At 41.1% G+C, this 26,648-nt stretch overlaps 2 protein-coding genes across 21 annotated transcripts in view; both read left to right on the top strand.

Moving 5' to 3' along the window:
• Positions 1-6,262, top strand: part of LTBP1 (latent transforming growth factor beta binding protein 1) — a 452,790-nt gene extending 446,528 nt beyond the window's left edge. For all 17 annotated transcript variants that reach the window (XM_004029082.4, XM_004029083.5, XM_063695966.1 and 14 more), the window contains 2 exons: positions 4,026-4,175; positions 5,257-6,262. In XM_004029082.4, coding sequence (XP_004029131.3) covers positions 4,026-4,175; positions 5,257-5,438 — 332 coding nt within the window. In that variant the 3' untranslated portion in view covers positions 5,439-6,262. The remainder of the gene's footprint in view (positions 1-4,025; positions 4,176-5,256) is intronic.
• A 6,274-nt stretch (positions 6,263-12,536) lies between these two features.
• RASGRP3 (RAS guanyl releasing protein 3) overlaps positions 12,537-26,648 on the top strand; it is a 159,451-nt gene continuing 145,339 nt past the window's right edge. For 2 of the 4 annotated variants that reach the window (XM_055378827.2, XM_055378826.2), the window contains exon 1: positions 12,537-12,815. The gene's annotated coding sequence lies outside the window, so the exon portion shown is untranslated. The remainder of the gene's footprint in view (positions 12,816-26,648) is intronic. The other 2 variants (XM_055378834.2, XM_055378831.2) reach the window with 1 other exon arrangement.

The raw sequence follows: 26,648 nt of genomic DNA, 5'->3' as shown, positions 1-26,648 counted from the left end.
ACATATAAAGGTTTGTTACATAGGTAACATGTCATGGGGGTTAGTGGTACAGATTATTACATCACCTAGGTGTGAAGCGCAGTACCCAATAGTTACCTTTTCTGCTTCTCTCCCTCCTCCCACCCTCCACTAGTGTCTGTTGTTTCCCTCTTTTTTTTTTTTTTTTTTGTGGTATTTGGTTATATGAGTAAGTTCTTTTTTTAAATTTTTTTAATTATACTTTAAGTTTTAGGGTACATGTGCACAACGTGCAGGTTTGTTACATATGTATACATGTGTCATGTCAGTGTGCTGCACCCATTAACTCATCATTTACATTAGGTATATCTCCTAATGCTATCCCTCCCCCCTCCCCCGACCCCGCGACGGGCCCTGGTGTGTGATGTTCCCCATCCTGTGTCCAAGTGTTCTCATTGTTCAATTCCCACCTGTGAGTGAGAATATGTGGTGTTTGGTTTTCTGTCCTTGCGACAGTTTGCTGAGAATGATGGTTTCCAGCTTCATCCATGTCCCTACAAAGGACATGAACTCATCATTTTTTATGGCTGCATAGTATTCCATGGTGTATATGTGCCACATTTTCTTAATCCAGTCTATTATTGATGGACATTTGGGTTGGTTCCAAGTCTTTGCTATTGTGAATAGTGCCACAGTAAGCATACATGTGCATGTGTCTTTATAGCAGCATGATTTATAAACCTTTGGGTATATACCCAGTAATGGGATGACTGAGTCAAATGGTATTTCTAGTTCTAGATCCTTGAGGAATCGCCACACTGTCTTCCACAATGGTTGAACTAGTTTACAGTCCCACCAACAGTGTAAAAGTGTTCCTATTTCTCCACATCCTCTCCAGCACCTGTTGTTTCCTGACTTTTTAATGATCGCCATTGTAATTGGTGTGAGATGGTATCTCATTATGGTTTTGATTTGCATTTCTCTGATGGCCAGTGATGATGAGCATTTTTTCATGTGTCTTTTGGCTGCATAAATGTCTTCTTTTGAGAAGTGTCTGTTCATATCCTTCGCCAACTTTTTGATGGGGTTGTTTGATTTTTTTTCTTGTAAATTTGTCTAAGTTCTTTGTAGATTCTGGACATTAGCCCTTTTGTCAGATGGGTAGATTGTAAAAATTTTCTCCCATTCTGTAGGTTGCCTGTTCACTCTGATGGTAGTTTCTTTTGCTCTGCAGAAGCTTTTTAGTCTAATTAGATCCCATTTGTCAATTTTGGTTTTTGTTGCCATTGCTTTTGGTGTTTTAGACATGAAGTTCTTGCCCATGCCTATGTCCTGAATGGTATTGCCTAGGTTTTCTTCTAGGGTTTTTATGGTTTTAGGTCTAACATTTAAGTCTTTAATCCATCTTGAATTAATTTTTGTATAATTTTGTAAGGAAGGGATCCAGTTTCAGCTTTCTACATATGGCTAGCCAGTTTTCCCAGCACCATTTATTAAATAGGAAATCCTTTCCCCATTTCTTGTTTTTGTCAGATTTGTCAAAGATCAGATGGTTGTAGATGTGTGGTATTATTTCTGAGGGCTCTGTTCCGTTCCATTGGTCTGTATCTCTGTTTTGGTACCAGCACCATGCTGTTTTGGTTACTGTAGCCTTGTAGTATAGTTTGAAGTCAGGTAGCATGATGCCTCCAGCTTTGTTCTTTTGGCTTAGGATTGTCTTGGCAATGCAGGCTCTTTTTTGGTTCCATATGAACTTTAAAGTAGTTTTTTCCAATTCTGTGAAGAAAGTAATTGCTGTTTCCTTCTTTGTATTCGTAAGTTCTTATCATTTAGCTGCCACTTACAAGTGAGAACATGTGGTATTTGGTTTTCTGTTCCTGCGTTAGTTTGCTAAGGATGATAGGCCTCCAGCTCCATCCATGTTCCTGCAAAAGACATTATCTCATTCTTTTTTATGGCTGCCTAGTATTCCATGGTGTATATGTGCCATATTTTCTTTTTTATCCCCCAAACTTATGCCAAATCTCATTTAATCTTTACAAGGTAGAAAAGTGTTCATTCATTACAAAATACTTCTACTGAGTGCAGGCATTGTGTTCAATGTTGGGTCTGCCATTCTACATAGCATCGTTTCTCTATTTTTAAATGAGGAACCTGGTTTCAACAAAATCAAGTGACTTGGCCAGGGTCACAGGCATGAGCAGAAGACCGAGTTCCTCTGATTCAAATCCCATGGTTCATTTCCACAAAATAAACCTGTAACTGAGTGGGGCTTTAGAGATCCTAAAATTCAGTGCTTTTACTTCATACGTGAGAAAAATAAGCTTTCTGCCCAAGTTTACAATGTACACATAGGGAAATGGGAATGGGAACTCAAGTCCCCCAATACCAGTTTATTGTTCTTACCCAAACAGATAATTTAAGATTCACTTATTGTATATTTTTCGGTCATCTCTAAAACCCACTTTCTTCTCTGAAGGGCATGCTCTAAAGTTTCTTCTTCACCTATCTCCCCTCAGGGCACCTAATCTTAGAATGTAAGAGAAACTCTGACCAAATTTGTCTTCATGTTGACCTCAGGCACTTTAGTCATTGTTGAAACTTCTTTTCTGTTGTAGTTAAGAGAAGTAACAAGTAAGTCTTTATTTCCTTGTTTAGAAAAAAAAAAAAAAAGCTGGCTAAGTTGGTTGCTTTTTGGTGATCAGAGACCAAACTCCATATCCTTGTCCAATTCCTCCGAGTTAGACCTTATTGCCCTCCATAAGCAATGATATTTTGCTGCCCCCTGCAGTTCCACTGGAGAATTACTTCAAAGGCCAGATAGAAAGTTCTAGCCATATATATATATATTTTTTTGAAGCTACTTTGTGGTACTATTGGGAAGAGACAGGAGATGAGAGGCCACATGACAGTGTGTTGGGTCACTGTGGATTTATGTTTAGAACTTTCCTCTGCAAAATGAGAGCTAAACACTCTTGATGCCTGGCTAAATTGTTTTTATATCACAAAAACTCTGAAGTCTAGCTCTGACTTGGTTTCAAGAGATCTGAACTATAAAAAGAGCCAAACAAGAGTTTCTTTGTTTCCTTAAAAAAAGACTTTTAGTTCTGTTTTTTTTTTGGTGTGTGTGTGTGTTTTGTTGTTTTGTTTTTTGGTTTTTTGTCTTTTGTTTTTTTGACAGAGTCCTGCTCTGTTGCTCAGGCTGGACAGTGGCCGCGATCTCAGCACACTGCATCCTCCACCTCTCAGGCTCAAGCGATTCTTCTGCCTCAGCCTCCCAAGTAGCTGGGATTACAGGTGTCCACCACCATGCCCGGCTAATTTTCTGTATTTTTAGTAGAGACAGGGTTTCACCATGTTGGCCACGCTGGTCTCGAACTCCTGGCCTCAGGCGATCTGCCCGCCTCAGCCTCCCAAAGTGCTGGGATTATAGGCATGAGCCCAGACTTTGGGTTTTCTAAACACAAGTATGATGTTCTTTCTCATTTATCAGGATGTTTTGAGGCCCTTTTACTGAATTTTTCCTTTGATCCCCTGGGAGCCCTTTTGTAAGGCTCATTCCGTAGCCAGAGCAAACAAACACATGGCAGAGCCAGCCTGCTTCTCTCTGGTCTTACAAACGCCGGCTGAAAACGTATTGCCTCACACTCTTACGGACCTTCTTAGCAAATGCTTACTAGACTCCGATAGTGAATTCTGTTGGTTCTGTCCTGAGAGTCTGACATTTGCCCTACTGCAAACTCAGGAAGTTTGGAACTTTGGATGAACACTTTTAATAATTAAGAGGAAAAACAAAAACCATACTTGCTTTCTCATTTTATGTGATTTTAACATAGAATATCAGAATTCAAAATGAGGCTACTCTGCACAAAATATACAGAACTTTTTATTTTTATGCTATTTTACACAGCAACATTCAGTATTTCTAATGCTAACTTTAAGATGTCTGAAATATATATGGACATTTATGTGTCTATTTGGAAAATGAACCATCATCTAAATATCATTTAAAAAATGATATAGGAAGTTGAGAAGGTCTAACTTAGCTTTTGCCCTTTTCTTTCCAGGTTTTCTAAATAGCTTTGAGGAGTTACAGGCTGAGGAATGCGGCATCCTCAATGGATGTGAAAATGGTCGCTGTGTGAGGGTCCAGGAAGGTTACACCTGTGATTGCTTTGATGGGTATCACTTGGATACGGCCAAGATGACCTGTGTCGGTAAGAATGACGTGTGTTTTATGGGACATTGATTTTTTCCTGACACCCTGTATCTCAGTTAGTAGAGAACATTTAAGATAGATTTGCTGAGTTTCAGTTTGGGAAGATGAGAAAAGTTCTGGAGATGTACATTAAGTACGGTATGAATATACTTAATGCCACTGGACTATATACTTAAAAATGGTTAAAATGGTAAATATGTTCTGTGTATTTTACCACAATTCTTTTTTTTTTTTTTTTTTTTTTTTGAGATGGAGTTTTACTCTTTTCGCCCAGGCTGGAGTGCAGTGGGGTGATCTTGACTCACTACAACTTCTGCCTCCCAGGTTCAAGCAATTCTGCCTCAGCCTCCTGAGTAGCTGGGACTACAGGCACCCGCCACCACACCTGGCTAATTTTTTTTTTTTTTTTTTGTATTTTTAGTAGAGACGGGATTTCACCGTGTTAGCCAGGATGGTCTCAATCTCCTGACCTCGTGATCCGCGCACCTTGGCCTCCCAAAGTGCTGGGATTACAGGCGTGAGCCACCACGCCTGGCCTCTTCTCCATCTTGAAGCAGTCCTTTTGCCCACTTTGCTTTTGTTAGTTTTAATCCATGGTGTGTCTGTAAAATAGGTAACCTAGCTTCTTAACAGATGTTTCAAGTGAGTGAGAGCCTAAATGGGTCTCATGTAGAAAGAGGTCTGCGAATGTTACGGAAGGCTTTAGACGGGCTGTATGGAGAGGCCTGTGCGTAGGTATCTGGTTCCTCTTGACAAATCTAGCAGTTCCTCCATACCTATGGGAAGGAATTTGGAAGTAATATAGTTCCTCTAACTTCCTTGAGGTTCTACTAGAAAATGTCAAGCTCACAAAATGCTCATGTTTTGCTAGATAACAGTGAAAGAAGTTCTAGAACCTCCCTGATAATCTACCTCTTTAAGATCTCAAAAAAGTCACCTTCGTCTTGTCTGTGATTGAAGCAATGACGAGAAAGCTTCCTTGGGGTGGTCGGGGGAAGGGCCTCAGGTAAGCCTCAGGTTATGTGTCCTCACAGAGCAATATCAAAGATTGTTGACCTGCATGGCTTGACTTATTGCAGATGTAAATGAATGTGATGAGTTGAACAACCGGATGTCTCTCTGCAAGAATGCCAAGTGCATTAACACCGATGGTTCCTACAAGTGTTTGTGTCTGCCAGGCTACGTGCCTTCTGACAAGCCAAACTACTGCACTCCGTTGAATACCGCCTTGAATTTAGAGAAAGACAGTGACCTGGAGTGAAACAGAATCTACATAACCTAAGCCCATATACTCTGCACTGTGTAAAGGAAAAGGGAGAAATGTATTATACTTGAGACATTGCACCTACCCCGGAAGGCTGGAAATATAGAAACAGCATGGAGTTGCAAGTCCTCTGAAGACAATGAGAGGATTTAGGATGAGCCCGACAGGTGTGGCAGACCAAATGGACATTTCTCTAAAAAACCAGTATATATAGTCTGTTCATATGTAAAATTCAATGGAAGAGAGGTGGAACAGTGCTGTTATTTTAAACAGAAGGTTGTATTATTATGTTGTTTTGTTTTTTTACTATTGCTTGATTAAATTTGGCATTTAAATAGTGGTGGAAATATTTTATATAATTTTCATTTTTTGGTTGTGCAGTTCCTTGGCTACTGTTTTTCTTTTACTTCAGTTTTTTAAAAATCTCAAATGAAAAAGTCTTCGATAAAATATTGTTAAGTTGTATTATAAGTATTGTTACACAGGGTTATGCAATTCCCGGCCTGGGGCATTTCTGAAATTCAAATTGTCTGTCCTGTGGAGCAGGCAGTGATTTTGTTCCAAAACTTTGTATACACATTTGGAGAAGAGTACTTTATATTTTCAGTGTTTTGTCTGATTTTAATGTCCATTCTTAGCCAAGCTGCTAGCAGGTGTTAATTGGATCCCTTTCCTTCATTGAAATGGAAGAGTTTATAAGCTTACGTTAGTATTGTAATATGTAAAGTAAGCCCAACAAAAATTTTTAAAAATTTGATGATCCCCAATATATCTACCATTGTATGTTAAAGTGAAATAAATCACCATTTTTGTAGAAAAAATTCTACCTGAGAGTAATTGTCAATGAGTACATGTGTATAAGTTGTATCCCACTCTCCCCACTTTTATCTTTACCAGTGGTCTTCTGTTAATGTAGTGTCTTTTACAAGTTAATCATTAAATTTGTTAGATCTTGTTATGGGCTAAATTGTTTCCCCTAACATTCATATGTGGGAATTTTAACCTCTGATACTTCAGAAAGTGACTAGATTTGGAGATCGGATCTTTAATGAGGTAATTAAGGATAATGAGGTCATTGGGATGGCCCTAATCCAATATGACTGCTGTCCTTGTGTCACCCATACAAGGTATCTGAGTTACTGGTGACGAATCCGTATAGGTCTGCAGCAACCTCAGTTCTTGCCTCCTCAGAAGAAAGAATTTGACTGAGGGGTATAAGGCAGAAAAAGAGATCAGGCAAGTTTCAGAGCAGAAATGGAAGTTTATTTAAAAAGGCTTTAGAGCAGGAAGGAAAGGAAAGTTCACTTGGAAGAGACCCAAGTGGGCACCTGAAGGCCAAGTGCAGTGTTTAACCTTGACCTAGCTAGGATTATACAGGCTGGCCCCTTTCCATGATTCTTCCTTAGGGTGGGCTGCCGGCACACACAGCGCCCTCCTTATACTTGGGAAGTGAGCACACACAGTGTTGAGGAAGCTGTACATATGCCCATCTGAGGCTTTCTTCCCTTTCCTGGTGGTGTGCCCCTGGAAGGTCATACTCCACCATTTTGTCCTTAATGTGCATGCCCAGGAAGTTGCATCTCTTTGGTGCCTGCATTTAATTAACACTTCAGTGCAGCAGGTGTGGACCATCAGGAAATGCCCCGCCCCCACCACCGGCCTCGGCTGCCAGTTGATCACTTTTAGAGAGGCAATGTGGTCACTGCTGAACCACCACCTGACATTCCTAGTAGGTGGGGGAAGAACCCTCTCCTGCCCCGCTTATGCTTGTCTAACTACCTGTAACATTTACAAGAAGAGATTAGGACACAGATACACAGGAAAGAAGTGAAGACACAGGGAGACAATGGCCATCTGCAAGCCAAGGAGACAGGCCTCAGAACAAATCAACCCTGCCGAAACTTTGAACTCCAACCAACGGCTAGACTCCAGATTTGACAGAAAATAAATTTCTGTTGTTTAAGCCGCCCAGTTTTTGGTACTTTGTTATGGCAGCCCTAGCAAACTAAAATACATATCATAGGAAAAATGAATATAATAGCTTTCACAGTTCCAGTCCCTGCTTATACAACCACAGTAATGCCATTGTTTCATTGTTTCATACTTTAGCTGAAATTCACTTTAACTTGAAAAAGCATCTGAGTTTTTAAAAACAAACTATCCAGCAGAAATATCTGCCCACGTAACATTTTTTCTGAAAGGTTTTGCATTTTAATAACTACAGTAGGCCTGGCGCAGTGACTCACACCTGTAAGCCCAGCACTTTGAGAGGCTGAGGTGGGTGGATCACCTGAGGTCAGGAATTCGAGACCAACCTGGCCAATGTGGTGAAACCCCATCTCTACTAAAAAAAAAAAAAAAAAAAAAGAAGAGAGAGAAAATTAGCCAGGCATGGTGGCAGGAGCCTGTAATCCTAGCTACTCAGGTGGCTGAGGCAGGAGAATCGCTTGAACCGGGGAGTCAGAGGTTGCAGTGAGCTGAGGTCGTGCCATTGCACTCCAGCCTGGGCAACAAGAGCAAAACTCTGTCTCAAAAATAACTAAATAAATAACTACAGTAGGCAGAATAATGACACCCCAAAGATTTGCGTGTCCTAATCCTCAGAACCTGTGGGTATGTTACCTTCCATGGCAAAGGGGAAGGAAGGTTATAGATAAGCTGCTATTCACCTGGCCTTAATAGGAAGATTATCCTGGATTATGTGGGTGGGCCCAATGTAAACACAAGGGTGATTTCATTGTGATTACACTGGGCCCACCCAGATCATTTGGTGATTTCTTCCAAAAGGAAGAAGACCTTAAAAGTAGAAGGAGGCCAGTCATGGTGGCTCACACCTGTAATCCCAGCACTTTGGAAGGCCAAGGCGGGTGGATCGCTTCAGCCCAAGAGTTTGAGACCAGCCTAAGCAACATGGTGCAACCCCATCTCTACAAAAAATAACATAAATTAGTTGGGCATAGTGGTGCACACCTGTAATCCAAGCTACTCGGGAAGCTGAGGTCAACTTCCAGCCTATAGAACTGAAGATAACAAATTTGTATTGTTTGAAGCTACTGAATTTGCAGTGATAGAAAGCTAATACAGTCTCAAAGCTTCATATCTTACCTGTCTCTTGCAACATCTTGTAGCTGATGTTTGTCTAGGGGAAATGTGTGACCAGTTTCCAGCTGTTTCCACTTTCCAGCATGTGCTTTTAATGCATTTTCGTAGTGCCTTCCACGTCTAGACCTTGTTTTTACCTAGTGTTGTGCAAGTCCCAAAAAAGTACAGCAAGTGTCTAAAACTGTACAGAAGACAGCCACATATGTGTGAGAAAAACAAATATGGAAGAGAAGATACTATTGCACACAAAGCAACTTTGATACTAAGAGATGCTTTAAGCATCTTACAGTCTAACATGATAGTTTTATTGCATTTCCATTGTCTTTGTAGGAAATTAAGGGATTTGACTGAGGTGTATCATGAATTCTATTAGCATTTTCACACAGCAAATTTTCATTTTTACAGATTACTTATATTAAGCAGGAGATGCCTGTACATAATGAAAATACATAGCTTGCTTTATTTATTTATTTATCTAATTTTTTATTTTTTTGAGACGGAGTTACGCCCTGTCGCCCAGGCTGGAGTGCAGTGGCATGATCTCGGCTCACTGCAACCTCTGCCTCACAGGTTCAAGCGATTCTCTCCCGTCAGCCTCTCGAGTAGCTGGAATAACAGGCATGAGCCACCACGCCCAGCTGATTATTGTATTTTTAGTAGAGACAGTGTTTCACCATATTGGCCAGGCTGGTCTTGAATTCCTGACCTCAAATGATGCACCCCTCCTCACCCTCCCAAAGTGCTGGGATTACAGGTGTGAGCCACCACGCCCAGTCAAAAATACATAGCTTTAAATGTGACTATTTTTAAGTAAGTTTTGTTGCATAAAGTTTGTTTCACAACCCTAGAAAAACGGTTTTCTTTTTGTGGTGTCTAAGATTCTTTTAGCTCCTTTCAGAAGTTACTGCAATTTTAGGCTTAATGTCAGTGGCCTTCACACGAGGTCTAGGATTCTGTGACAGTGGTCCTAATTCATTGGTCATGAAGAGACAGGCACATGGTAAGATGTAGTCTAGTCATTCATTTGACATGTATTTTCCAGCTGCATTTAAGCATCTTATACCCAATTAAGAACCATTTCTCTTCTTCTGCACACCCATGGAACTGGTCTCCGTACTGTAAAATACTATCAGTAATATTTTATTCATTTGTCATAAAATCAAATGTCATTCCAAAAAAAACTAAATCTGGCCATCTAATTTAAACCTATGTAGTTTGAAGTTATGTTCTTGAAATTTGCCATGCTAGTTGAAATGAGCAGCAAGTACTAATCTAGCAAAATAAACCCTTAAATATATCAAAGTTCTTTTGTACAACTTCATATTTCTATTTAAAAAGTTTACAGAGGCTGGGCGCAGTGGCTCGCGCCTGTAATCCCAGCACTTTGGGAGGCCAAGGCGGGGGGATCATGAGGTCAGGAGATCGAGACCATCCTGGCCAACACGGTGAAACCCCGTCTCAACTAAAAAAATACAAAAAATTAGCCGGGTGTGGTGGCACGTGCCTGTAGTCCCAGCTACTCAGGAGGCTGAGGCAGGAGAATCACTTGAACCTGGGAGGCAGAGGTTGCAGTGAGCTGAGATTGTGCCACTGCACTCCAGCCTGGCAACACAGCAAGACTCACTCTCAAAAAAAAAGTTTATAGATACAAAAGCATATCATAATTTAGCTTTAGTGTTTTCACACAGAGACTTTCTTACTCTAAAATTGTACTTTAATTCTGGTAAATCTTAATGACTCCATGTTGCCAGAAATAGGTATAAGAAATGAGGCTCATGAATATTTCATTTGAGTCACCAGCCTTAGTTAACATATATGTCAGTGTTTCATGTACTACTTTGTGGAGGCAACCTGTAGCCGACCAGACTATGCTACTCTAAATATGCTTTTTTGGCACAATGATTTTTTTTTTTTCTTTTTGAGACGGAGTCTTGCTCCATCACCAGGCTGGAGTGCAGTGGCATGATCTTGGCTCACTGCAACCTCCGCTTCCCGGGTTCAAGCAATTCTTCTGCCTCAGCCTCCTGAGTAGCTGGGACTACAGGCGTCCGCCACCACGCCCGGCTAATTTTTGTATTTTTAGTAGAGACGGGGTTTCACCATGTTGGCCAGGATGGTCTCGATCTCTTGACCTCGTGATCTACCCGGCTCAGCCTCCCAAAGTGCTGGGATTACAGGCGTGAGCCACTGCGCCTGGTCGGCACAATGATTATTTTGATCTGATTATTTTCAGAAACAGCAGACAGTAGAGGCTCTGAAAACAGCATAGGATGCTTTTTTTTAATAAGGGAAATGTATAAAGAAAATTTCCATTTGTGAGGATATCTCTCCTTCTCTGTATCAGAAAGATGATCGCTCTGGGACTTAAACTTGCATAATAAGCCTTACAGTTGTTTACCATACTTTCCCTGTCCACCTTCTCATAACTTGCCTCCTCCATAGCTTTCTTCCTTTATTTTAGCTGGAGATGGTATTTAAGCCCAAATTCTAAGCCTTCCATGTATATGAGATACACGTGTTAATACACTTCTATTTGTTTTTCACTTTTAAATCTGTCTTTTGTTACAAAGGCCCCAGTGGAGAATTCAGAAGGGCAGAGGAACAAGGATTTTTTTCCCCCTCATCTACAAGACCATAACCATAGATTTATGGATTGTTCTAATTACTTGCAGCACTAAAATTCTATGTTGCTAATACTCTCCAAATTTCAAAGAAGAATGACTTAAATATGTCCTAAAGCACCTATTATTTGCTGCTGAAATCTTTGGCAAGAAGAAGAAAATAGAGATGGTTGCCAAAGACCAAAATCAAAGTGATGGGTAATTGCAATTATGAGAAAAAGGGAATAGGGAAGGCATCATCTGCAAAGTGCAGCAATAAATCACATTCTGATAAGACAGAAGACAGTTCTCAGGGAAAAAAGATCCCCGAGTTAGGATAAAACATTTACAATCATCACAGGAATGTGAGGGTCCTCGGACTTTCACTTAAAGGCTTTCACTGCCTTTAAGATTATGGCTTTGCCATGGGCCGGGAGTGGTGGCTCACGCCTGTAATCCCAGCACTTCGGGAGGCTGAGGCCGGTGGATCACCTGACGTCAGGAGTTCAAGAACAGCCTGGCCAACATGGTGAAGCCCCATCTCTACTAAAAGTACAAAAATTAGCCGGGCATGGGGGCAGGCGCCTGTAATCCCAGCTACTCGGGAGCCTGAGGCAGGAGAATCACTTGAACCCAGGAGGCAGAGGTTGCAGTGAGCAGAGATCATGTCATCACATTCCAGCCTGGGGGACAAGAGCAAGACTTTGTCTCAAAAAAAAAAGAGTATGGGTTGGCCATTACCAAAAGAAGAGGTGAGAATGTTTGGGGAACTTCAGGCCCAGTAAAATCAGTGTGGCTAGAGCAGAAAGAGAACCCGGCGGGAGTGGTAGGTTATGCTCTCAAAGAAGCCTTATCATGTGATGTTTATGGGCCAGGGTAAAGTTTTCCTTCCTACTAAGATGTCTTTAAAGTTCTCCCTCAACCTTTAGTCATCTCAACTTTTTCAGCCCCATTCCCAGACATTTCTTTGAATGATGAATATTTTTTCTACTATCAGTAAGCAAACTTCTCTCTTCCTCTCCATAAGAATTGTCCTCCCTGGTTCCTTCCCTTGTGACGTTAATAGTTCTCTGCAGGTTACCTTAAACTATAAAAATCTCAGACCCTTCTAAGGCACATACAGAACAGGATGTCATGTTGCTCCTAAGCCCCACCTGGAATGTCCTGCTCTTGGAAGAAAAAACAGCCCTTTTCCTCTCACCATTTGCAGAGGCCCAAAGAGCAAAAGCAAAAAAGGATAATGAGATGCTCCTAAGGAAATGGCAAGCGGCTGGGCTTTGGGGAACATGCCCAGCTGGGTTCAATTTCAGCATCTTTCCTTTAAGACCAAGAAGTTCCTAGCACGTGGGTTCCTGGGGGCGTTGCGTACTCACCAAGCTGCGCAGCCTCTCAAGGATAGAGAGGGAACAGAGAAGAAAGAGGCTGAAAGGGGAAAATGGTTCGTACAGAACTTTCCCACGTAAGAGAACTGGGTAGGCACTAATTAGCCTCTGCTAAGATTTTAATAGTGAAAAGGAGTTGCTGTTATTTCATTTATTCTATAAGCATTTGTTAAATGCTTATTTTGTACCAGGCGTTGTGCCAGCCCTGGGAATATGGAAATGAATAACTAGTCATCTTTGACCCCATAGCTAGCTCAGAAGACAGATGGGACTAACCACAAGGCAATGAGGTAAGTATAGTAATTAATACAACCTAGAATTCAGTGTTATGGAAACAAAGCAGAACTAGCTGATTCTACCCTGGAGGGCGTGGGGATGTAGAACTGTTCCGTTTTTTTTTTTTTTTTGAGACGGAGTCTCGCCCTGTCGCCCAGGCTGGAGTGCAGTGGCGGGGATCTGGGCTCACTGCAAGCTCTGCCTCCCGGGTTCACGCAATTCTCCTGCCTCAGCCTCCCGAGTAGCTGGGACTACAGGCACCCGTCACCACGCCCGGCTAGTTTTTTGTATTTTTAGTAGAGACGGGATTTCAGCGTGTTAGCCAGGATGGTCTCAATTTCCTGACCTTGTGATCCACCCACCTCAACCTCCCAAGGTGCTGGGATTACAGGTGTGAGCCACCGCGCCCCACCGGGGATGTAGAACTCTTAAGGAGAAGATGAAGTAATTGGAATTGTATGGGCTTAAAGTTCATTAGGAAAAAAAAAAAGAACCACACAGCCACTTCACGTGCTCCTTCCTTTTTGTCAAAGGATGTATGTCTGGTCTTCCAGAAATAGCACTGGACTTGGCATCTCAGAGCACCTACCTGGGCCCTAATTTCTGTCTCTTCCATGGCTAGCTCGAACAAGTCTCTTTCTATCTTGTCACTTTTTTTTTTCGGTCAGTAATGTGAACTCTGAAATCCTTACTGTGTCAAAAACGTCAAATTCTTTTTTTTTTTAAATCAAATAATCTTTCCCAGCTTGATTTCTTAATCCTAGTTAACTGTGATCACATTAATGATTTGCTACCTTAGAATGGCTTAATGAAACCCTTGGGCCATAGCCATCCTCTGCAGAGCTGGGTGTTCCAAATGGACATTCCACAGATGCATAAAAACAGGTGGTAACTGCTCTAACAACGCAGGGGCATTCTGTGAATTACAGCTTCAACATTTGAAAGACTTGACATGAAAAAAGATAGATTGGATTCTAAATCCACTGGCATTTTGACAAGAAATTTCAACTTTACTTTTGCCAACATAAAAAAAGAAGAGCTTCTTTAAATGCAATTTTAAATGTCTTAAATTTGAGTGATCTTTTAAAAATTTAGAAGTTTTAGCCTGCATTTGTGCAAATTTTTCACTGATGGTGACTATTAGAAATCCGAGAGATTAAATTAAAAGTCTCGATCAGGAACTGCCGGTAGTCATTTCAAAGATAAAACCTACTTAAAAGTTTGCAGATGTAAGCTCAAGTTTCTCAATAACACTTTAAAAATACTTTATTAGGAAGCGTTATAAAATTATTCAATATTTAATTTTATACCTACTATATAATCTTAGTTTTACAAGTATTATATAAAGAAAATTTAATTTTTTTAAACTAAGCTCCACTTAAAGGCCTCAAATCCCCTCCCGTTAATCCCAGTCTGCCAAAGAGACATCCTGTGAAACAGATGTTTTGCCAATCCGTGAAAAACATTGGGAAGCATTATTTTAGGGTGTAAACCTATGGGTGGAACACTTCATTTTATTCAGTAGTCATCCTTTCCCTTTCTGATCTGCAGAGACAGTTGTGCTGTAGATAAATTTTCATCCATGCATAGGTCTGTTTCCGAGCTCTGTGTCCAATTCCATCACGTTTTTTCTATCTGTGCATCAATGTTATACTGTTTTCATTATTATGGCATTTTTATAAGTCTTCATTTCTGATAAGGCAAATTCCTCTACCTTTTTTTTAGGAGTATGCTCACTCTTTGATTTTTAAATAATTAATTAGCAGACTTTATTTTTTGAGTAGTTTTACACGTATAGAAAAATTGAGGGGAAAGTATAAACAGCTCTCATATAGCCCGTCACCCCCACTCCTGCCTGCAGGTTCCCTCATTAATATCTTACGTTAGTGTAACACATTTGTTACAATGGATGAGCCTCTGTTGATGCTTATTATTAATTAAAGTTTATAGTTTACACTAAGGTTCTTTGTGTTACACATCTATGGGTTTTGACAAATGTATAATTACACGTATTCATCAATATATCATACACAACAGTTTCAGTGCCCTACAAATCCCTGTGCTCCCACCGATTCATCTGACCCTCCCTCACTTCCCCACCACCCGAACCCCTGGCAACCACTGATCTTTTTACTGTCTCCATAGTCTTGCCCAAAAAATATGGTTGGAATTATATAGTATGTAGCCTTTTCAGATTGGCTTTTTTCACTTAACAATGTGCACTTAAGGTTCCTCTGTTTCTTTTCATGGCTTAATAGATCATTTCTTTTTAGTGCTGAATAATATTCCTTTTATAGATGTACCACAGTGTATTTATCCACTCACCTACTGAAGAACATCTTTGTTGCTTCCAAGCTTTGGCAATGAAGAATAAGGTTATTCTAAACATCTGTGTGTAGGTTCTTGTGTAGATGTAAGTTTTCAGCTTATTTGGGTAAATACTAAGACGTACATACAGCTGCTGGATTGTATAGTAAGAATATGTTTAGTTTTGTAAGAAGCTGCTAAAATGTCTTCCTGAGTGGCTGTACCATTTTGCATTCCCACTAAGAATGAATGAGCGTTCCTGTTGCTCCATATCTTTGTCAGCATTTGTTGGTGTCAGTGTTTCGGATTTTAGCCATTCTAATAGGTGTGTAGTGTATCTCATTGTTTTAATTTGCAACTCGCTAATGACGTATGATGTAGAACATCTTTTCATTGCTTATCTGCCATCTGTATATCTTCCTTGGTGAAGTACTGTCTCTTTTCAAGTCTTCTGTCCATTTTTTTAATTGGGTTGTTTATTTTCTTATTATTGGGTTTTAGGAGTTCTTTGTATATTTTCCATATATCTTTTACCAGATACATGTTTTACAAAGATTTTCTCCCAGTCTGTGGCTTCTCTTTTCATTCTCTTAAACCCATTGCTTTTTATAAATTTAGGATCTGTTTAAGTTAAAAACAAAACCCTGTTGGGATTTTTATTAGAATTATATTGATTCTATAGATAGTTTGGGGGAAAATAACATCTTTACAATATTGAGTCTTCTGGTCCATGACATTGATTTAGATTTCACTTAATATTTGTCATAAATATTTATAATTTTCTTCATAGAGGTTTTTACTAATATTTTAGTAGATTTATTCTAAGTATTTTGTTGCTGTTGGAAATGTTATATTTTTAAAGATTTCTGTTTGATATTTGTTTCTGGTGTATTGAAATACAATTGACTTTTAGATACTGATCACAACCTTGCTAAATGCTCTTCTCAATTCATATAATTTATCCTAAGATTATTTGGGGATTCTGTGAATGGCAATTTTGTTTCTTCCTTTCCAGTCTTCATATTTTAAATTTTCATGCCTATTAAACTAGTTAAAACTTACAGGGCAATATTGAATTATAGAGTGATGATAGCAGGTATACTGATTTTAAAGAAAATCCTTTTACTGTTGCTGTATTAAATATAATGCATGCTTAAATGTTTTTATGTATACCTTTTCTAGGGTAAAGAATGTTCCTTTCATCCCTAATTTGCTAATGGGCTTAATGTGAATGTAAGTGTTGAGCTTTATCGAGGGTTTTTTTTTTTTTTTTTTTTTTTTTTTGCAGCTAAAGAAAAAATTCCTTTTGCCTTTGTTGCCCACAGAAACCAATTATAACTCAAGAATAAACCTCTGCCTTTGAAACATGCCTGAACTGGCCTGTGCTTGACAGCACTACCCAGTGGGTCATCCCAGAAACCCAGGCCTCTCAGGATTATCAAAAATTTTCATAGATTTATTGAGATAATAAGATATTTTATTATTCCCCATTTAGCCAGGAAATTAAGTTAGCCAATTACCGGAAATTATAATTTGATTTATCTTAAGCAGTATGTAACTCCAAGTGCATACCTTGGTGCAAAATTAAAACCATGAGTTAAACATATTTCCAGTGGAATTAGCCTAGGAAACATTCAGTTCAGAGACACTGGACAGACAAATGCAGTATCCTAGCATATAGGAAGAGCAAAGTTATTTCATTTATTCTGGCAGCTTAGCCACCCCACACCACATGCAATGTGCCTACATTGAAGACAAAACCCTCAACAACCTGGAGAGGGGATGAGGGAGGGAGAAGTAGAAAACAGGAAGACAATAGCAATAGTGAGATTCTCTAGTGGCAGAGCATAGCAAGTGGATGTTGTCCAGTGAGCCAATGGAAGCACTGCTGTAGTGTAAGAGTCCAATTGTATTAGAATCCATTAATTTTTCTGTGTTTATCATACACTAATAGTAAAATATTTACTTTTACTATGTGTATTAGCTTGAAATAGGCATCCTTCACATTGTTTTCTTGCTGGATGCTTTGTCCCAAGTTTTTACTGACGCCTTTGGTTTCAGGTACTTTGGCTATTGTATAGAAAATTGTTGGCCAGGTGCAGTGGCTCACGCCTGTAATCCCAGCACTTTGGGAGGCCGAGGTGGGTGGATCACCTGAAGTTGGGAGTTCAAGACCAGCCTGGCCAGCCTGGCCAACATGGTGAAACCCCACCTCTACCAAAAATACAAAAATTGGCCAGGTATGGTGGCGGGGGCCTGTAATCCCAGCTACTAGGGAGGCTGAGGCAGAAGAATTGCTTGAACCTTGGAGGCGAAGGTTGCATGGAGCCGAGATCATGCCATTGCACTTCAGCCTGGGTGACAAGAGCAAAACTCCACCTCAAAAAAAAAAAAAAGAATATTGTTCACATACCGTTTTGCTAGTTCATTTCTATTAGTGTTTATGAAAGTTTATTCAAATTTATTTCAAGTTATTTACTTTTGCTTTCCATTATTTGTTGGAAGATTGTATTGATATCTCTATAGTATTCTATGTAGGAGATAGGATTTCATTTACCAATAAATTCATTTTGTTTTATAGTCTACTCAGTGCCAAAAGTCACAGATACTGAAATCTTTGTCTCCTCCTCTCCTTCTCTCCTTCTCTCCCTCTCTCCCTCTGTCCCTCTCTCCCTTCCCTTCCCTTCCATTCCCTTTCTTTTTCAGAGTCTCACTCTGTCACCCAGGCTGGAGTGCATTGGTGCAATCTCGGTTCACTGCAACCTCCACCTCCCGGGTTCAAGCGATTCTCCTGCCTCAGTATCCCAAGTAGCTGGGATTACAGGTGTGCGCCACCACGTCCAGCTAATTTTTGTTATTTTAGTAGAGACAGGGTTTTGCCATGTTGGCCAGGCTGGTCTCCAACTCCTGACCTCAGGTGATCCACCCGCCTCAACCTCCCAAAGTGCTAGGGTTACAGGTGTGAGCCACCACACCCGACCGAAATATTTATTTTTAACCACATGATATTATTTATTTGTAGAATTAGTAGAACATTGCTACGTAACCATAACCAGCGGTTTTCATCTGGACACCTGTATCTGTAGAATCACTTAAAAAACTGTTTAAAGGCAGAGGTGGGTGGATCACGAGGTCAGGAGATCGAGACCATCCTAGCTAATACCGTGAAACCCCATCTCTACTAAAAATACAAAAAATTAGCTGGGTGTGGTGGCAGGCACCTGTAGTCCCAGCTACTCAGGAGGCTGAGGCAGGAGAATGGCGTGAACCTGGGTGGCGGAGCTTGCACTGAGCAGAGATCGCGCCACTGCACTCCAGCCTGGGCGACAGAGTGAGACTCCGCCTCAAAAAACAAAAAACAAAAAACAATGTTTAAAACAAGTGGGAAGAAAACTACTTTGATTTTTTTTCCCCCAGAATTTCCTTGTAAAATTGGCAAGCCTTATATTTCAGTAAATAAGTAAATATAGATATAGATGTAGACTAAATATAGATATTGACCTTATACTGGATGCCAACTGTGTGCCTTCATCTTCACATTCTTAAGAATTTTATGTACTTTGCATAGCATTCTCTGGAATTTATTTTTTTGTTTTGTTTTGTTTTGGTCTGGGCCAGTCCCTGGGAACCAGCTGCTTAAACCACTGGGTACAAGCAAAACCCTGTGGTCTCTGTGCCCTTTCCCATCGGCACTGCTTCGATGGACATAAACCTGCAGGAGAAAGTAAACAGAGATCTGGATGGTGTTTGTTTTTAGTGTCAAGGAATGACGTCACTGCCTGAGACCACGACTTTGAGCAAATTGGTGGATGGGCACAGAAAAATCAAACCCTGGTTAAGAGGCCACATCATTAGCACACAGAGAACAGTATATGTGCATTTCAAAAGTAGAAAACATTAACCTTTTATGGACTTTGGGTAAACTGGATGGTGTTTGTCAAGGCCAAAAAAGTGCAGTTTGTAAAACATGCATGCTATGCTTGGGCCGATTATTTTTCTTTTAGACTAAATCTGGTGATAACAATTTTATTTATTTTTCTCCAGCAGGTTGGCAAAGGCGCTTGCTTGTTTAATGTCAGTGAGTTAGGGTTTCTTCCATTCCTTTTTTTGTTTCCATGGGTTCTAAGCTGTCCATCTAGGAGCCAACAGTTATAAAATCACAGATAAAAAATAACTTGGAAATGGCCAGTTGGGACTTAAAGGTGAATCTGTGAGATTCACTCTCCATAAGGGTGTGAATATGCGGTGGGCTTGGGAAAGCAAGAAGGGGTTGAGTGTGCTGGCAACATGAGGGCATTAATGAGTCAGATTCTCCCCTCATCAAGTACAAGTAACTCTTTTTTTTTTTTTTTTGAGACAGTTTCACTCTTGTTGCCCAGGCTGGAGTGCAATGGCATGATCTCGGCTCACCACGACCTCTGCCTCCCAGGTTGAAGAAATTCAGCTGCCTCAGCCCCCCGAGTAGCTGGAATTACAGGCATGCGCCACCACGCCTGGCTAATTTTGTATATTTTGTAGAGACGGGGTTTGCCCATGTTGGTCAGGCTGGTCTTGAACTCCCGACCTCAGGTGATCCACCCGCCTTGGCCTCCCAAAGTTTACAGGTGTGAGCCACTGCGCCCAGCCCATGTAACTCTTAAACTGGCTGCTTATGGAAGGCTATGATCTTCTTCAGGATCACAAGAGGACCAACCAATTACTTTCAAAATCAAGAAAACACAATACAAACTTGTATGGTAGGCTAGCATTGCAAGTTAGTCACTAAGCTTGAATGAATGCATTTGGGACTTGGCAGTGGAAAACATGAAGACTGACTGGGGGCTTTACATCATATTTGCCTGAGAGCTCCACCACTGGATGGCAGTAAAAATCCTTGGATTCCCGTCTATTCTTTCATTTTCCTTCTACCCATTAGCTAGCCTTTTTTGTCCATTTAAAAGTGCCATACTTTTACAGTTAACTTTGACCAGAACACCTTAATGTGATATGCATATGACATGTTAGGCTCAAGTTCCAAAATTTAAAAATAAGAAAAAAAAAAGATAATTATGTGCATTATGGTTAAAACAAGATAAAGGGATTTGGATGATCACAAGAGTCAGGCAGTTTCTCCATTAGTTAAGATCAATACTCAGCCACTCTCATTTTTAAAATCACATTTGGTTCAAGGTGATTAGGTATTGATTACACAGGTCTTATGGGGACTTCAAACTTCTAAATGTGGGGGGAGAATAATGGTCTCAAAATAAGGACACAGGAGTTATTTTTTCACTGGTTATCTTCAGAATTGAACAAAAGGTTGTATAATCCCCACTGTACACTTTCAAAAGAGGACCCACGGGCACTCAAAATTCTCTATGACCAAGGCCGGGCGCGGTGGCTCATGCCTGTAATCCCAGCACTTTGGGAAGCCAAGGCGGGCAGATCACGAGGTCAGGAGATCGAGACCATCCTGGCTAACATGGTGAAACCCCGTCTCTACTAAAAGTACAAAACATTAGCCAGGCGTGGTGGTGGGCGCCTGTAGTCCCAGCTACTCAGGAGGCTGACGCAGGAGAGTGGCATGAACCCAAGAGGTGGAGGTTACAGTGAGCCAAGATCGCACCACTGCACTCCAGCCTGGGCAACAGAGCTAGACTCCATCTCAAAAAAAAAAAAAAAAATTCTGTGTCCAAAAGTGAATTTATCATCTCAACTTCCCAGCTTATTCATCTACGCATTCATTCATTTACTCAACAAATATTTATGGAAGACCTACCAGACTAGTGCTGTGCATTGGGAATATAGCAGCACAGACAAGGCTCCTGCTTCCACGGAGTTTAGATAATCTCTGCCTTGTCTAGTTGTCCAACTCACACTCTGAAAGTCACTCACTCCCCACTCCCTTCGCCTCATCTCCCCTTCCATTGTCTTCCAGATAAATCTTTTTTTTTTTTTTTTTTTTTTTTTTTTTTTTTTGAGATGGAGTCTCACTCTGTTGCCCAGGCTGGAGTGTAATGCAGTGGCACAATCTTGGCTCACTACAACCTCCACCTCCTGGGTTCATGTGTTTCTCCAGCCTCAGCCTCCCGAGTAGCTGGGATTACAGTCGCATGCCACTGCATCCAGCTAATTTTTGTATTTTTAGTAAGAGATGGGGTTTCACCACGTTGGCCAGACTGGTCTCGAACTCCTGACCTCAGGTGATCCACCCACCTCAGCCTCCCAAAGTGCTGGGATTATAGGTGTGAGCCACTGTGCCTGGCCTCTTCCAGATAAATCTGCATGTCCCCTGCTTGCCTCCTCAGCCTCATCTTGGGCTGTGTGCCCTCTTGCTGTCTCCCTCTAATAACCCGACACATAGTCGCAAGAAATTTCTTTTAATTCCGTGATTGTAAGTCACTCTTTATCCCTTTGGGACTTGGCCACAGTTGGTTCTTGCTTGGAATACTTCTCTTCTTCCTACCAATACTCCTTGGTCTGACTAAATGCCCCTTCGGGTGTCACATTAACTGTCACTTTTTCAAGGACACCTTGGTTATCTGGGTTCTCACTGCTAGCTGGCCGGTGGTTGGCAGCTGCAGAATCTCACATGGGCATGTGCTTTCTTGGACCATTCCTGCCACCATTGCAAGTGGGTCTTCTGGAAAGCAGACTGTGAGATGGAGATTAGCACGTAGGGATCGAATTAGGGAGTGTTCTTGGGAAAATACCCCTAGAAGAGAAGAGAAGAAAATCAATATTGGGTAGAAGAAGAAGAAGGATTATGATACAGTCTCAAAGACTTTCTATCTCATTATAACCTTCTAAAGTTCTGCTGCTTACAGGTTTTCTTTGAAACGAATTGCATTGTTGATATCAAGAGTATTATGCACATTCCAGCATCAATTTCTTGGTGCATTAGCTCCCCATTGAATGACACATTGGATGAACACCACTGAGATGAATATCTCTGTCAAGGTTTCTGGAAATTTTGTTGTTCCTCTGCAGGAATACCTTTTATTCTTATAAATTCAGTGGTTATACTTTAAAAGTTTTCTGATAAAATATTGTTTTTTTAAAAAAAATTATTTATCATTGAGATATTCTTTAGTCTGATTTTCCAGTATGATTTTTTCTTTAAAGTGCTTCATTAAAAAGCAGTTCTTTGGCCAGGCACGGTGGCTCACGCCTGTAATCCCAGCACATTGGGAGGCCAAGGCGGGTGGATCACCTGAGGTCAGCAGTTCAAGACCAGCCTGGCCAACATGGTGAAACACCATCTCTACTAAAAACACAAAAATTAGCTGGGCCTAGTGGTGGGTGACTGTAATCCCAGCTACTCAGGAGGCTGAGGCAGGAGAATCACTTGAACCCAGGAGGCGGAGGTTGCAGTGAGCCAAGATTGCGCCATTGCACTCCAGCTGGGCGACAAGAGCAAAACTCTGTCTCAAAAAAAAAAAAAAAGAAAGAAAAAAAAAAAGCAGTTCTTCAAGAATGTAACTATTGAAATAGAATCCAAAAAATGCCATAAGCTGAGACATGATAGAAATACCTATACTTTCACCCAAATGCATGGCCAATACTAAGTTGTTTCTTCATATCTTCCGTAATGTTTACTATGTGACTTCCAAAAAAATTGCTGACAAAAGAGTGAATTTTAGTTTTTGGCCTTTTGTTTTATAATTATTTCAACATTTTTTGTTGTGGCAGGGAGAACCAGAGACCCCAATGGTTTGTGGCTTTTGTTTCTTAACTGTAAAACAAAAAACCTCAAAAGAAGTTTCTGAGCAATTATTAGTAGGTTTTGTGAAATTTCTCAAAAAGCTGCGAAATTTTTCTTCCATTTTGAATGTTTGGCTTTCAAATATCTCGTTAATCATAATAACTTTATATTATTACTAGTTAACATCTTAAGACATAACATGCCAGCCAACTAGGAAGAATTTTATCATTAATGGCAGTGGATATAAATTCATAATTTAAATGGTCTTCTTGATAACTTTGGATTTGAAGGGACTACCTGCTGGTCTAATTATCCTACCATTCTTTTTTTTTAACCTCATATTGTGGCTGATTTAGAATTTATATTTAGAGTAGAAGGGTTTGCTCTGCCATTTTCTTTAGGTTTATTTTACTGTTGTCTTTCTTTCACCTATTTTTTTACAGAAATATTTTTAAAGCCAATTTTTCCAATATGAGGGTTAACTTAGTTAAAATTAGATAATATTATCTAAAAATCCCTTTGCTGGGCACATGTTAATGGAAATGTCCAGTCTTACAGGAAGCAATCAATTGAGCCAGCACTGTTATCCCTTCCACACTTTTTTTGAGACAGAATCTCACTTTGACACCCAGGCTGGAGTGCAGTGGCACGACAATAGCACACTGCAGCCTTAACCTCCTGCGTTCTGGTGATCCTCCCACCTCAGCCTCCCGAGCAGCTAGGACTACAGGTACACGCCACCATGACCGGCTGATTTATTTTTATTTTTATTTTTAGTACAGGCAAGTTCTCGCTATGTTCCCCAGGCTAGTCTTGAACTCCTGGGCTCACGCTTGGCCATCTTGGCCTCCCAAAGTCCTGAGATTTCAGGAATAAGTCACTGTGCCTGGCCCCTTCCACACTTTTTTCTCCACAGGATATCTTGAAATCACTGGGACTTGGGCACTGTCATTATAACAGTTAGCATACCCTGACTGAGAGAACATCAAGAACAAGCTTGAAAAGTATGGGCCCTGTTCAGCCACATCTCCCCATTCTGCACTTCTACAAGTGGCTTTTTGAACCTCAGTACAAAATTTTACCTTTGCTCCTATTAATTTCTCTTCTGTTGTTGGTCCCTTACTTTTAGCCTTATGTTAAGATGTTTTGAGATTCTGATTCTGACTTCCAGTATGGTTGCTGTCTCTTCCAAGTTGACATACACTCTCCATCTTTATTCAAGATATTAATGTAACTATTAAGAAGGATATCTCTTTAAGACAAAAAAAAGTGCAATACAAAAAAACAGCTTCCTTTTGCTGAGTTGCTGAGCCCCTTGTGAGGCTGACAATGGCAGGATGGTTTAGTCTGTCGTCTCCAGAGGGTTTCCTGCCAGGGGACTTCTGGATTTCAGGATTGGGCAACATGAGTCAAACAGCTCTTGGAGCTCTTTATTCTCAAACCTTCTGTGCAAATCAGAGCTGGAGATTTCAGGATTCCCTCCCCGCGTTCCTCATGACCAGTACCGCTCCCTATTTTCTCAATTTTTCATGAGTCCCTTCAAAGAGAGATAATTTAAATAAAAAGTCTTTCCCAGATTTACCTTTTGCTGATTTTCCATTTTTCCCAACTAGGCAACAAGACTTCATTTTGTTCACTGATGTGTCACACAGAGTATTTCAAATAGTTTGAAGCCAGAAGAAGCAAAAAGGGAAGATGCTAAGAGGTCACCAGGGCCAGGCGTGGTGGCCCATGCCTGTAATCCCAGCATTTTGGGAGGCCGAGGCAGGCGGATCACTTGAGGTCAGGAGTTCAAGACCAGCCTGGCCAACATGGTGAACCCCTGTCTCTACTAAAAATACAAAAATTAGGTGGTGGGCGCCTGCAATCCCAGCTACTCAGGAGGCTGAGGCAGGAGAATCGCTTGAACCTAGGAGGCAGAGGTTGCAGTGAGCCGAGATCACACCACTGAACTCCAGCCTGAGTGACAGAATGAGACTCCATCTCAAAAAAAAAAAAAAGAAAAGGCAACCAGGTTTCTGTTTTGGGGGGCTACATTGAAGAAATCCAGTGTTTCCTACCTGCTTTCCATGGTGGCGGCAGGGGGGAAATCTGAATGAAAAAAGAGATTAGATCCATCCTTGAGCATGGTGAGTTTGAGGTGCCTGAAAACATCCACACAGAGATGCTGAAAGTCCATGAAATTGACTCGTCTGGAGCTGAGAAGGCGGACTGGCTTAGTGCTCTGCAATGTGCAGATAGAGTATCTGTGGATACTGAGTCAGGGCTCTCCCAGTGTTGGTCTCAAGGCAATCCTGGTCCTTAGAATAGACATGGAAAAAGGCACAAGGCAGAAAAGGCCCTCTTTCTTTCCATGTCTATCTCACTCTATGATCATAGACAACATGCATTAAAAATCATATTATAAGCTGCTCTTAGAACTTGATCACTTGAGCTCACAAGTTCAAGGCAAGTCTCGGCAACATAGCAAGACCCCATCTGTACGAAACATTTTAAAAATTAGCCAAGCATGGTGGCATGTGACTGTCATCCCAGTTACCCGGGAGGCTGAGGTGGAAGGATCACCTAAGCCCAGGAGGGTGAGGCTGGAGTGAGCAGAGATCGTACCACTGCACTCCAACCTGGTGACAAAGTGAGACCTTGTCTCAAAACAAAACAAAACGACTCCCACCTCCAGTAAAAAACCCTCATCAACCCCAAATCTAGACAACTAATGTCCACTTTTGCCTGAGATTTTTGTTTTATTTTTTTTGAGGCAGAGACTCGCTTTATCGCCCAGGCTTGAGTGCGGTGGCACGATCTCGGCTCACTGCAACCTCCACCTCCCAGGTTCAAGTGATTCTCCTGCCTCAGCCTCCCGAGTAGCTGGGACTACAGGCGCATGCCACCACGCCTGGCTAATTTTTTGTATTTTTAGTAGAGACAGAGTTTTACCATGTTAGCCAGGATGGTCTCAACGTCCTGACCTCATGATCTGCCCACCTTGGCCTCCCAAAGTGCTGGGATTACAGGCGTGAGCCACCGCGCCTGGCCTTGCCTGAGGTTTTTAAGTCGGCTTTACCCATCCTACTGACTGGGGGAGGGTAGAGGGTAGGTGGATGGGTTGATAATTTCCACCTTCATAGCAATCACCCTAAGCCTTCTATCTTGTTCCAGTCCTACTCTTATTTTGCTTATGTCTCTGCCCACCTTCAACCTCCTAACTTTGTGGTCACTCTTTCAAATTCTGTCTGTGGTCTTTGCATTTGGTATTTGAACTTGATCTCCCTGCTATTTGAACCTTCAGTTACCCCCAACCTCAGTTGCCATCATAGATTTTTCTTTGGAAGAAATACCTTTTATTAGTCAGGATCCATTCAGCAGAAAGAAGCCACACCAGGTAAAGGAAAAGGAAAATTTTAATATGAAGAATTGCAACTAGGTAAAAAGCCATTAGCTAGGTAACTGAGAAGGGAAAAAAGATCTCTAAAGTATCACAGAGGTAAGTGGCAACTGCAGTCATCAGCTACCACCCTTTCAACTGAGGGAAAAGAGGGAAGAGATTGGAATTATTAAACTTGGAAACGTAGAGTAGGAGTCTTGGAGACTCAAGTTTTCTGAGGAGTTGGTACTGGCTGGCTGGGGCTAATGTCTCTGAGTGGGTACAAAGGAGCGTGTTTTATAAATGGGACAAAATTGAAAAGTAGATTCAGCTGCTGCTGTGAGAAGGCCGTGCCTCTGCCCATATGAAGAAGCTTTGCTCAGGTGACATCACAGGAATAAGAAGTAGACAGGAGGCAGCAAATTCTCTCTTCTTCCTCCAGCCTTGCAGGCTCCCTCTACCACCCCCTAAAGAGCCTGAAAGGTATCTGGCTGG

The sequence above is a fragment of the Gorilla gorilla genome, chromosome 12 (assembly GCF_029281585.2).
Source record: "Gorilla gorilla gorilla isolate KB3781 chromosome 12, NHGRI_mGorGor1-v2.1_pri, whole genome shotgun sequence".
Taxonomy (NCBI): domain Eukaryota; kingdom Metazoa; phylum Chordata; class Mammalia; order Primates; family Hominidae; genus Gorilla; species Gorilla gorilla.
This window is presented reverse-complemented; position numbering and strand designations above follow the sequence as displayed.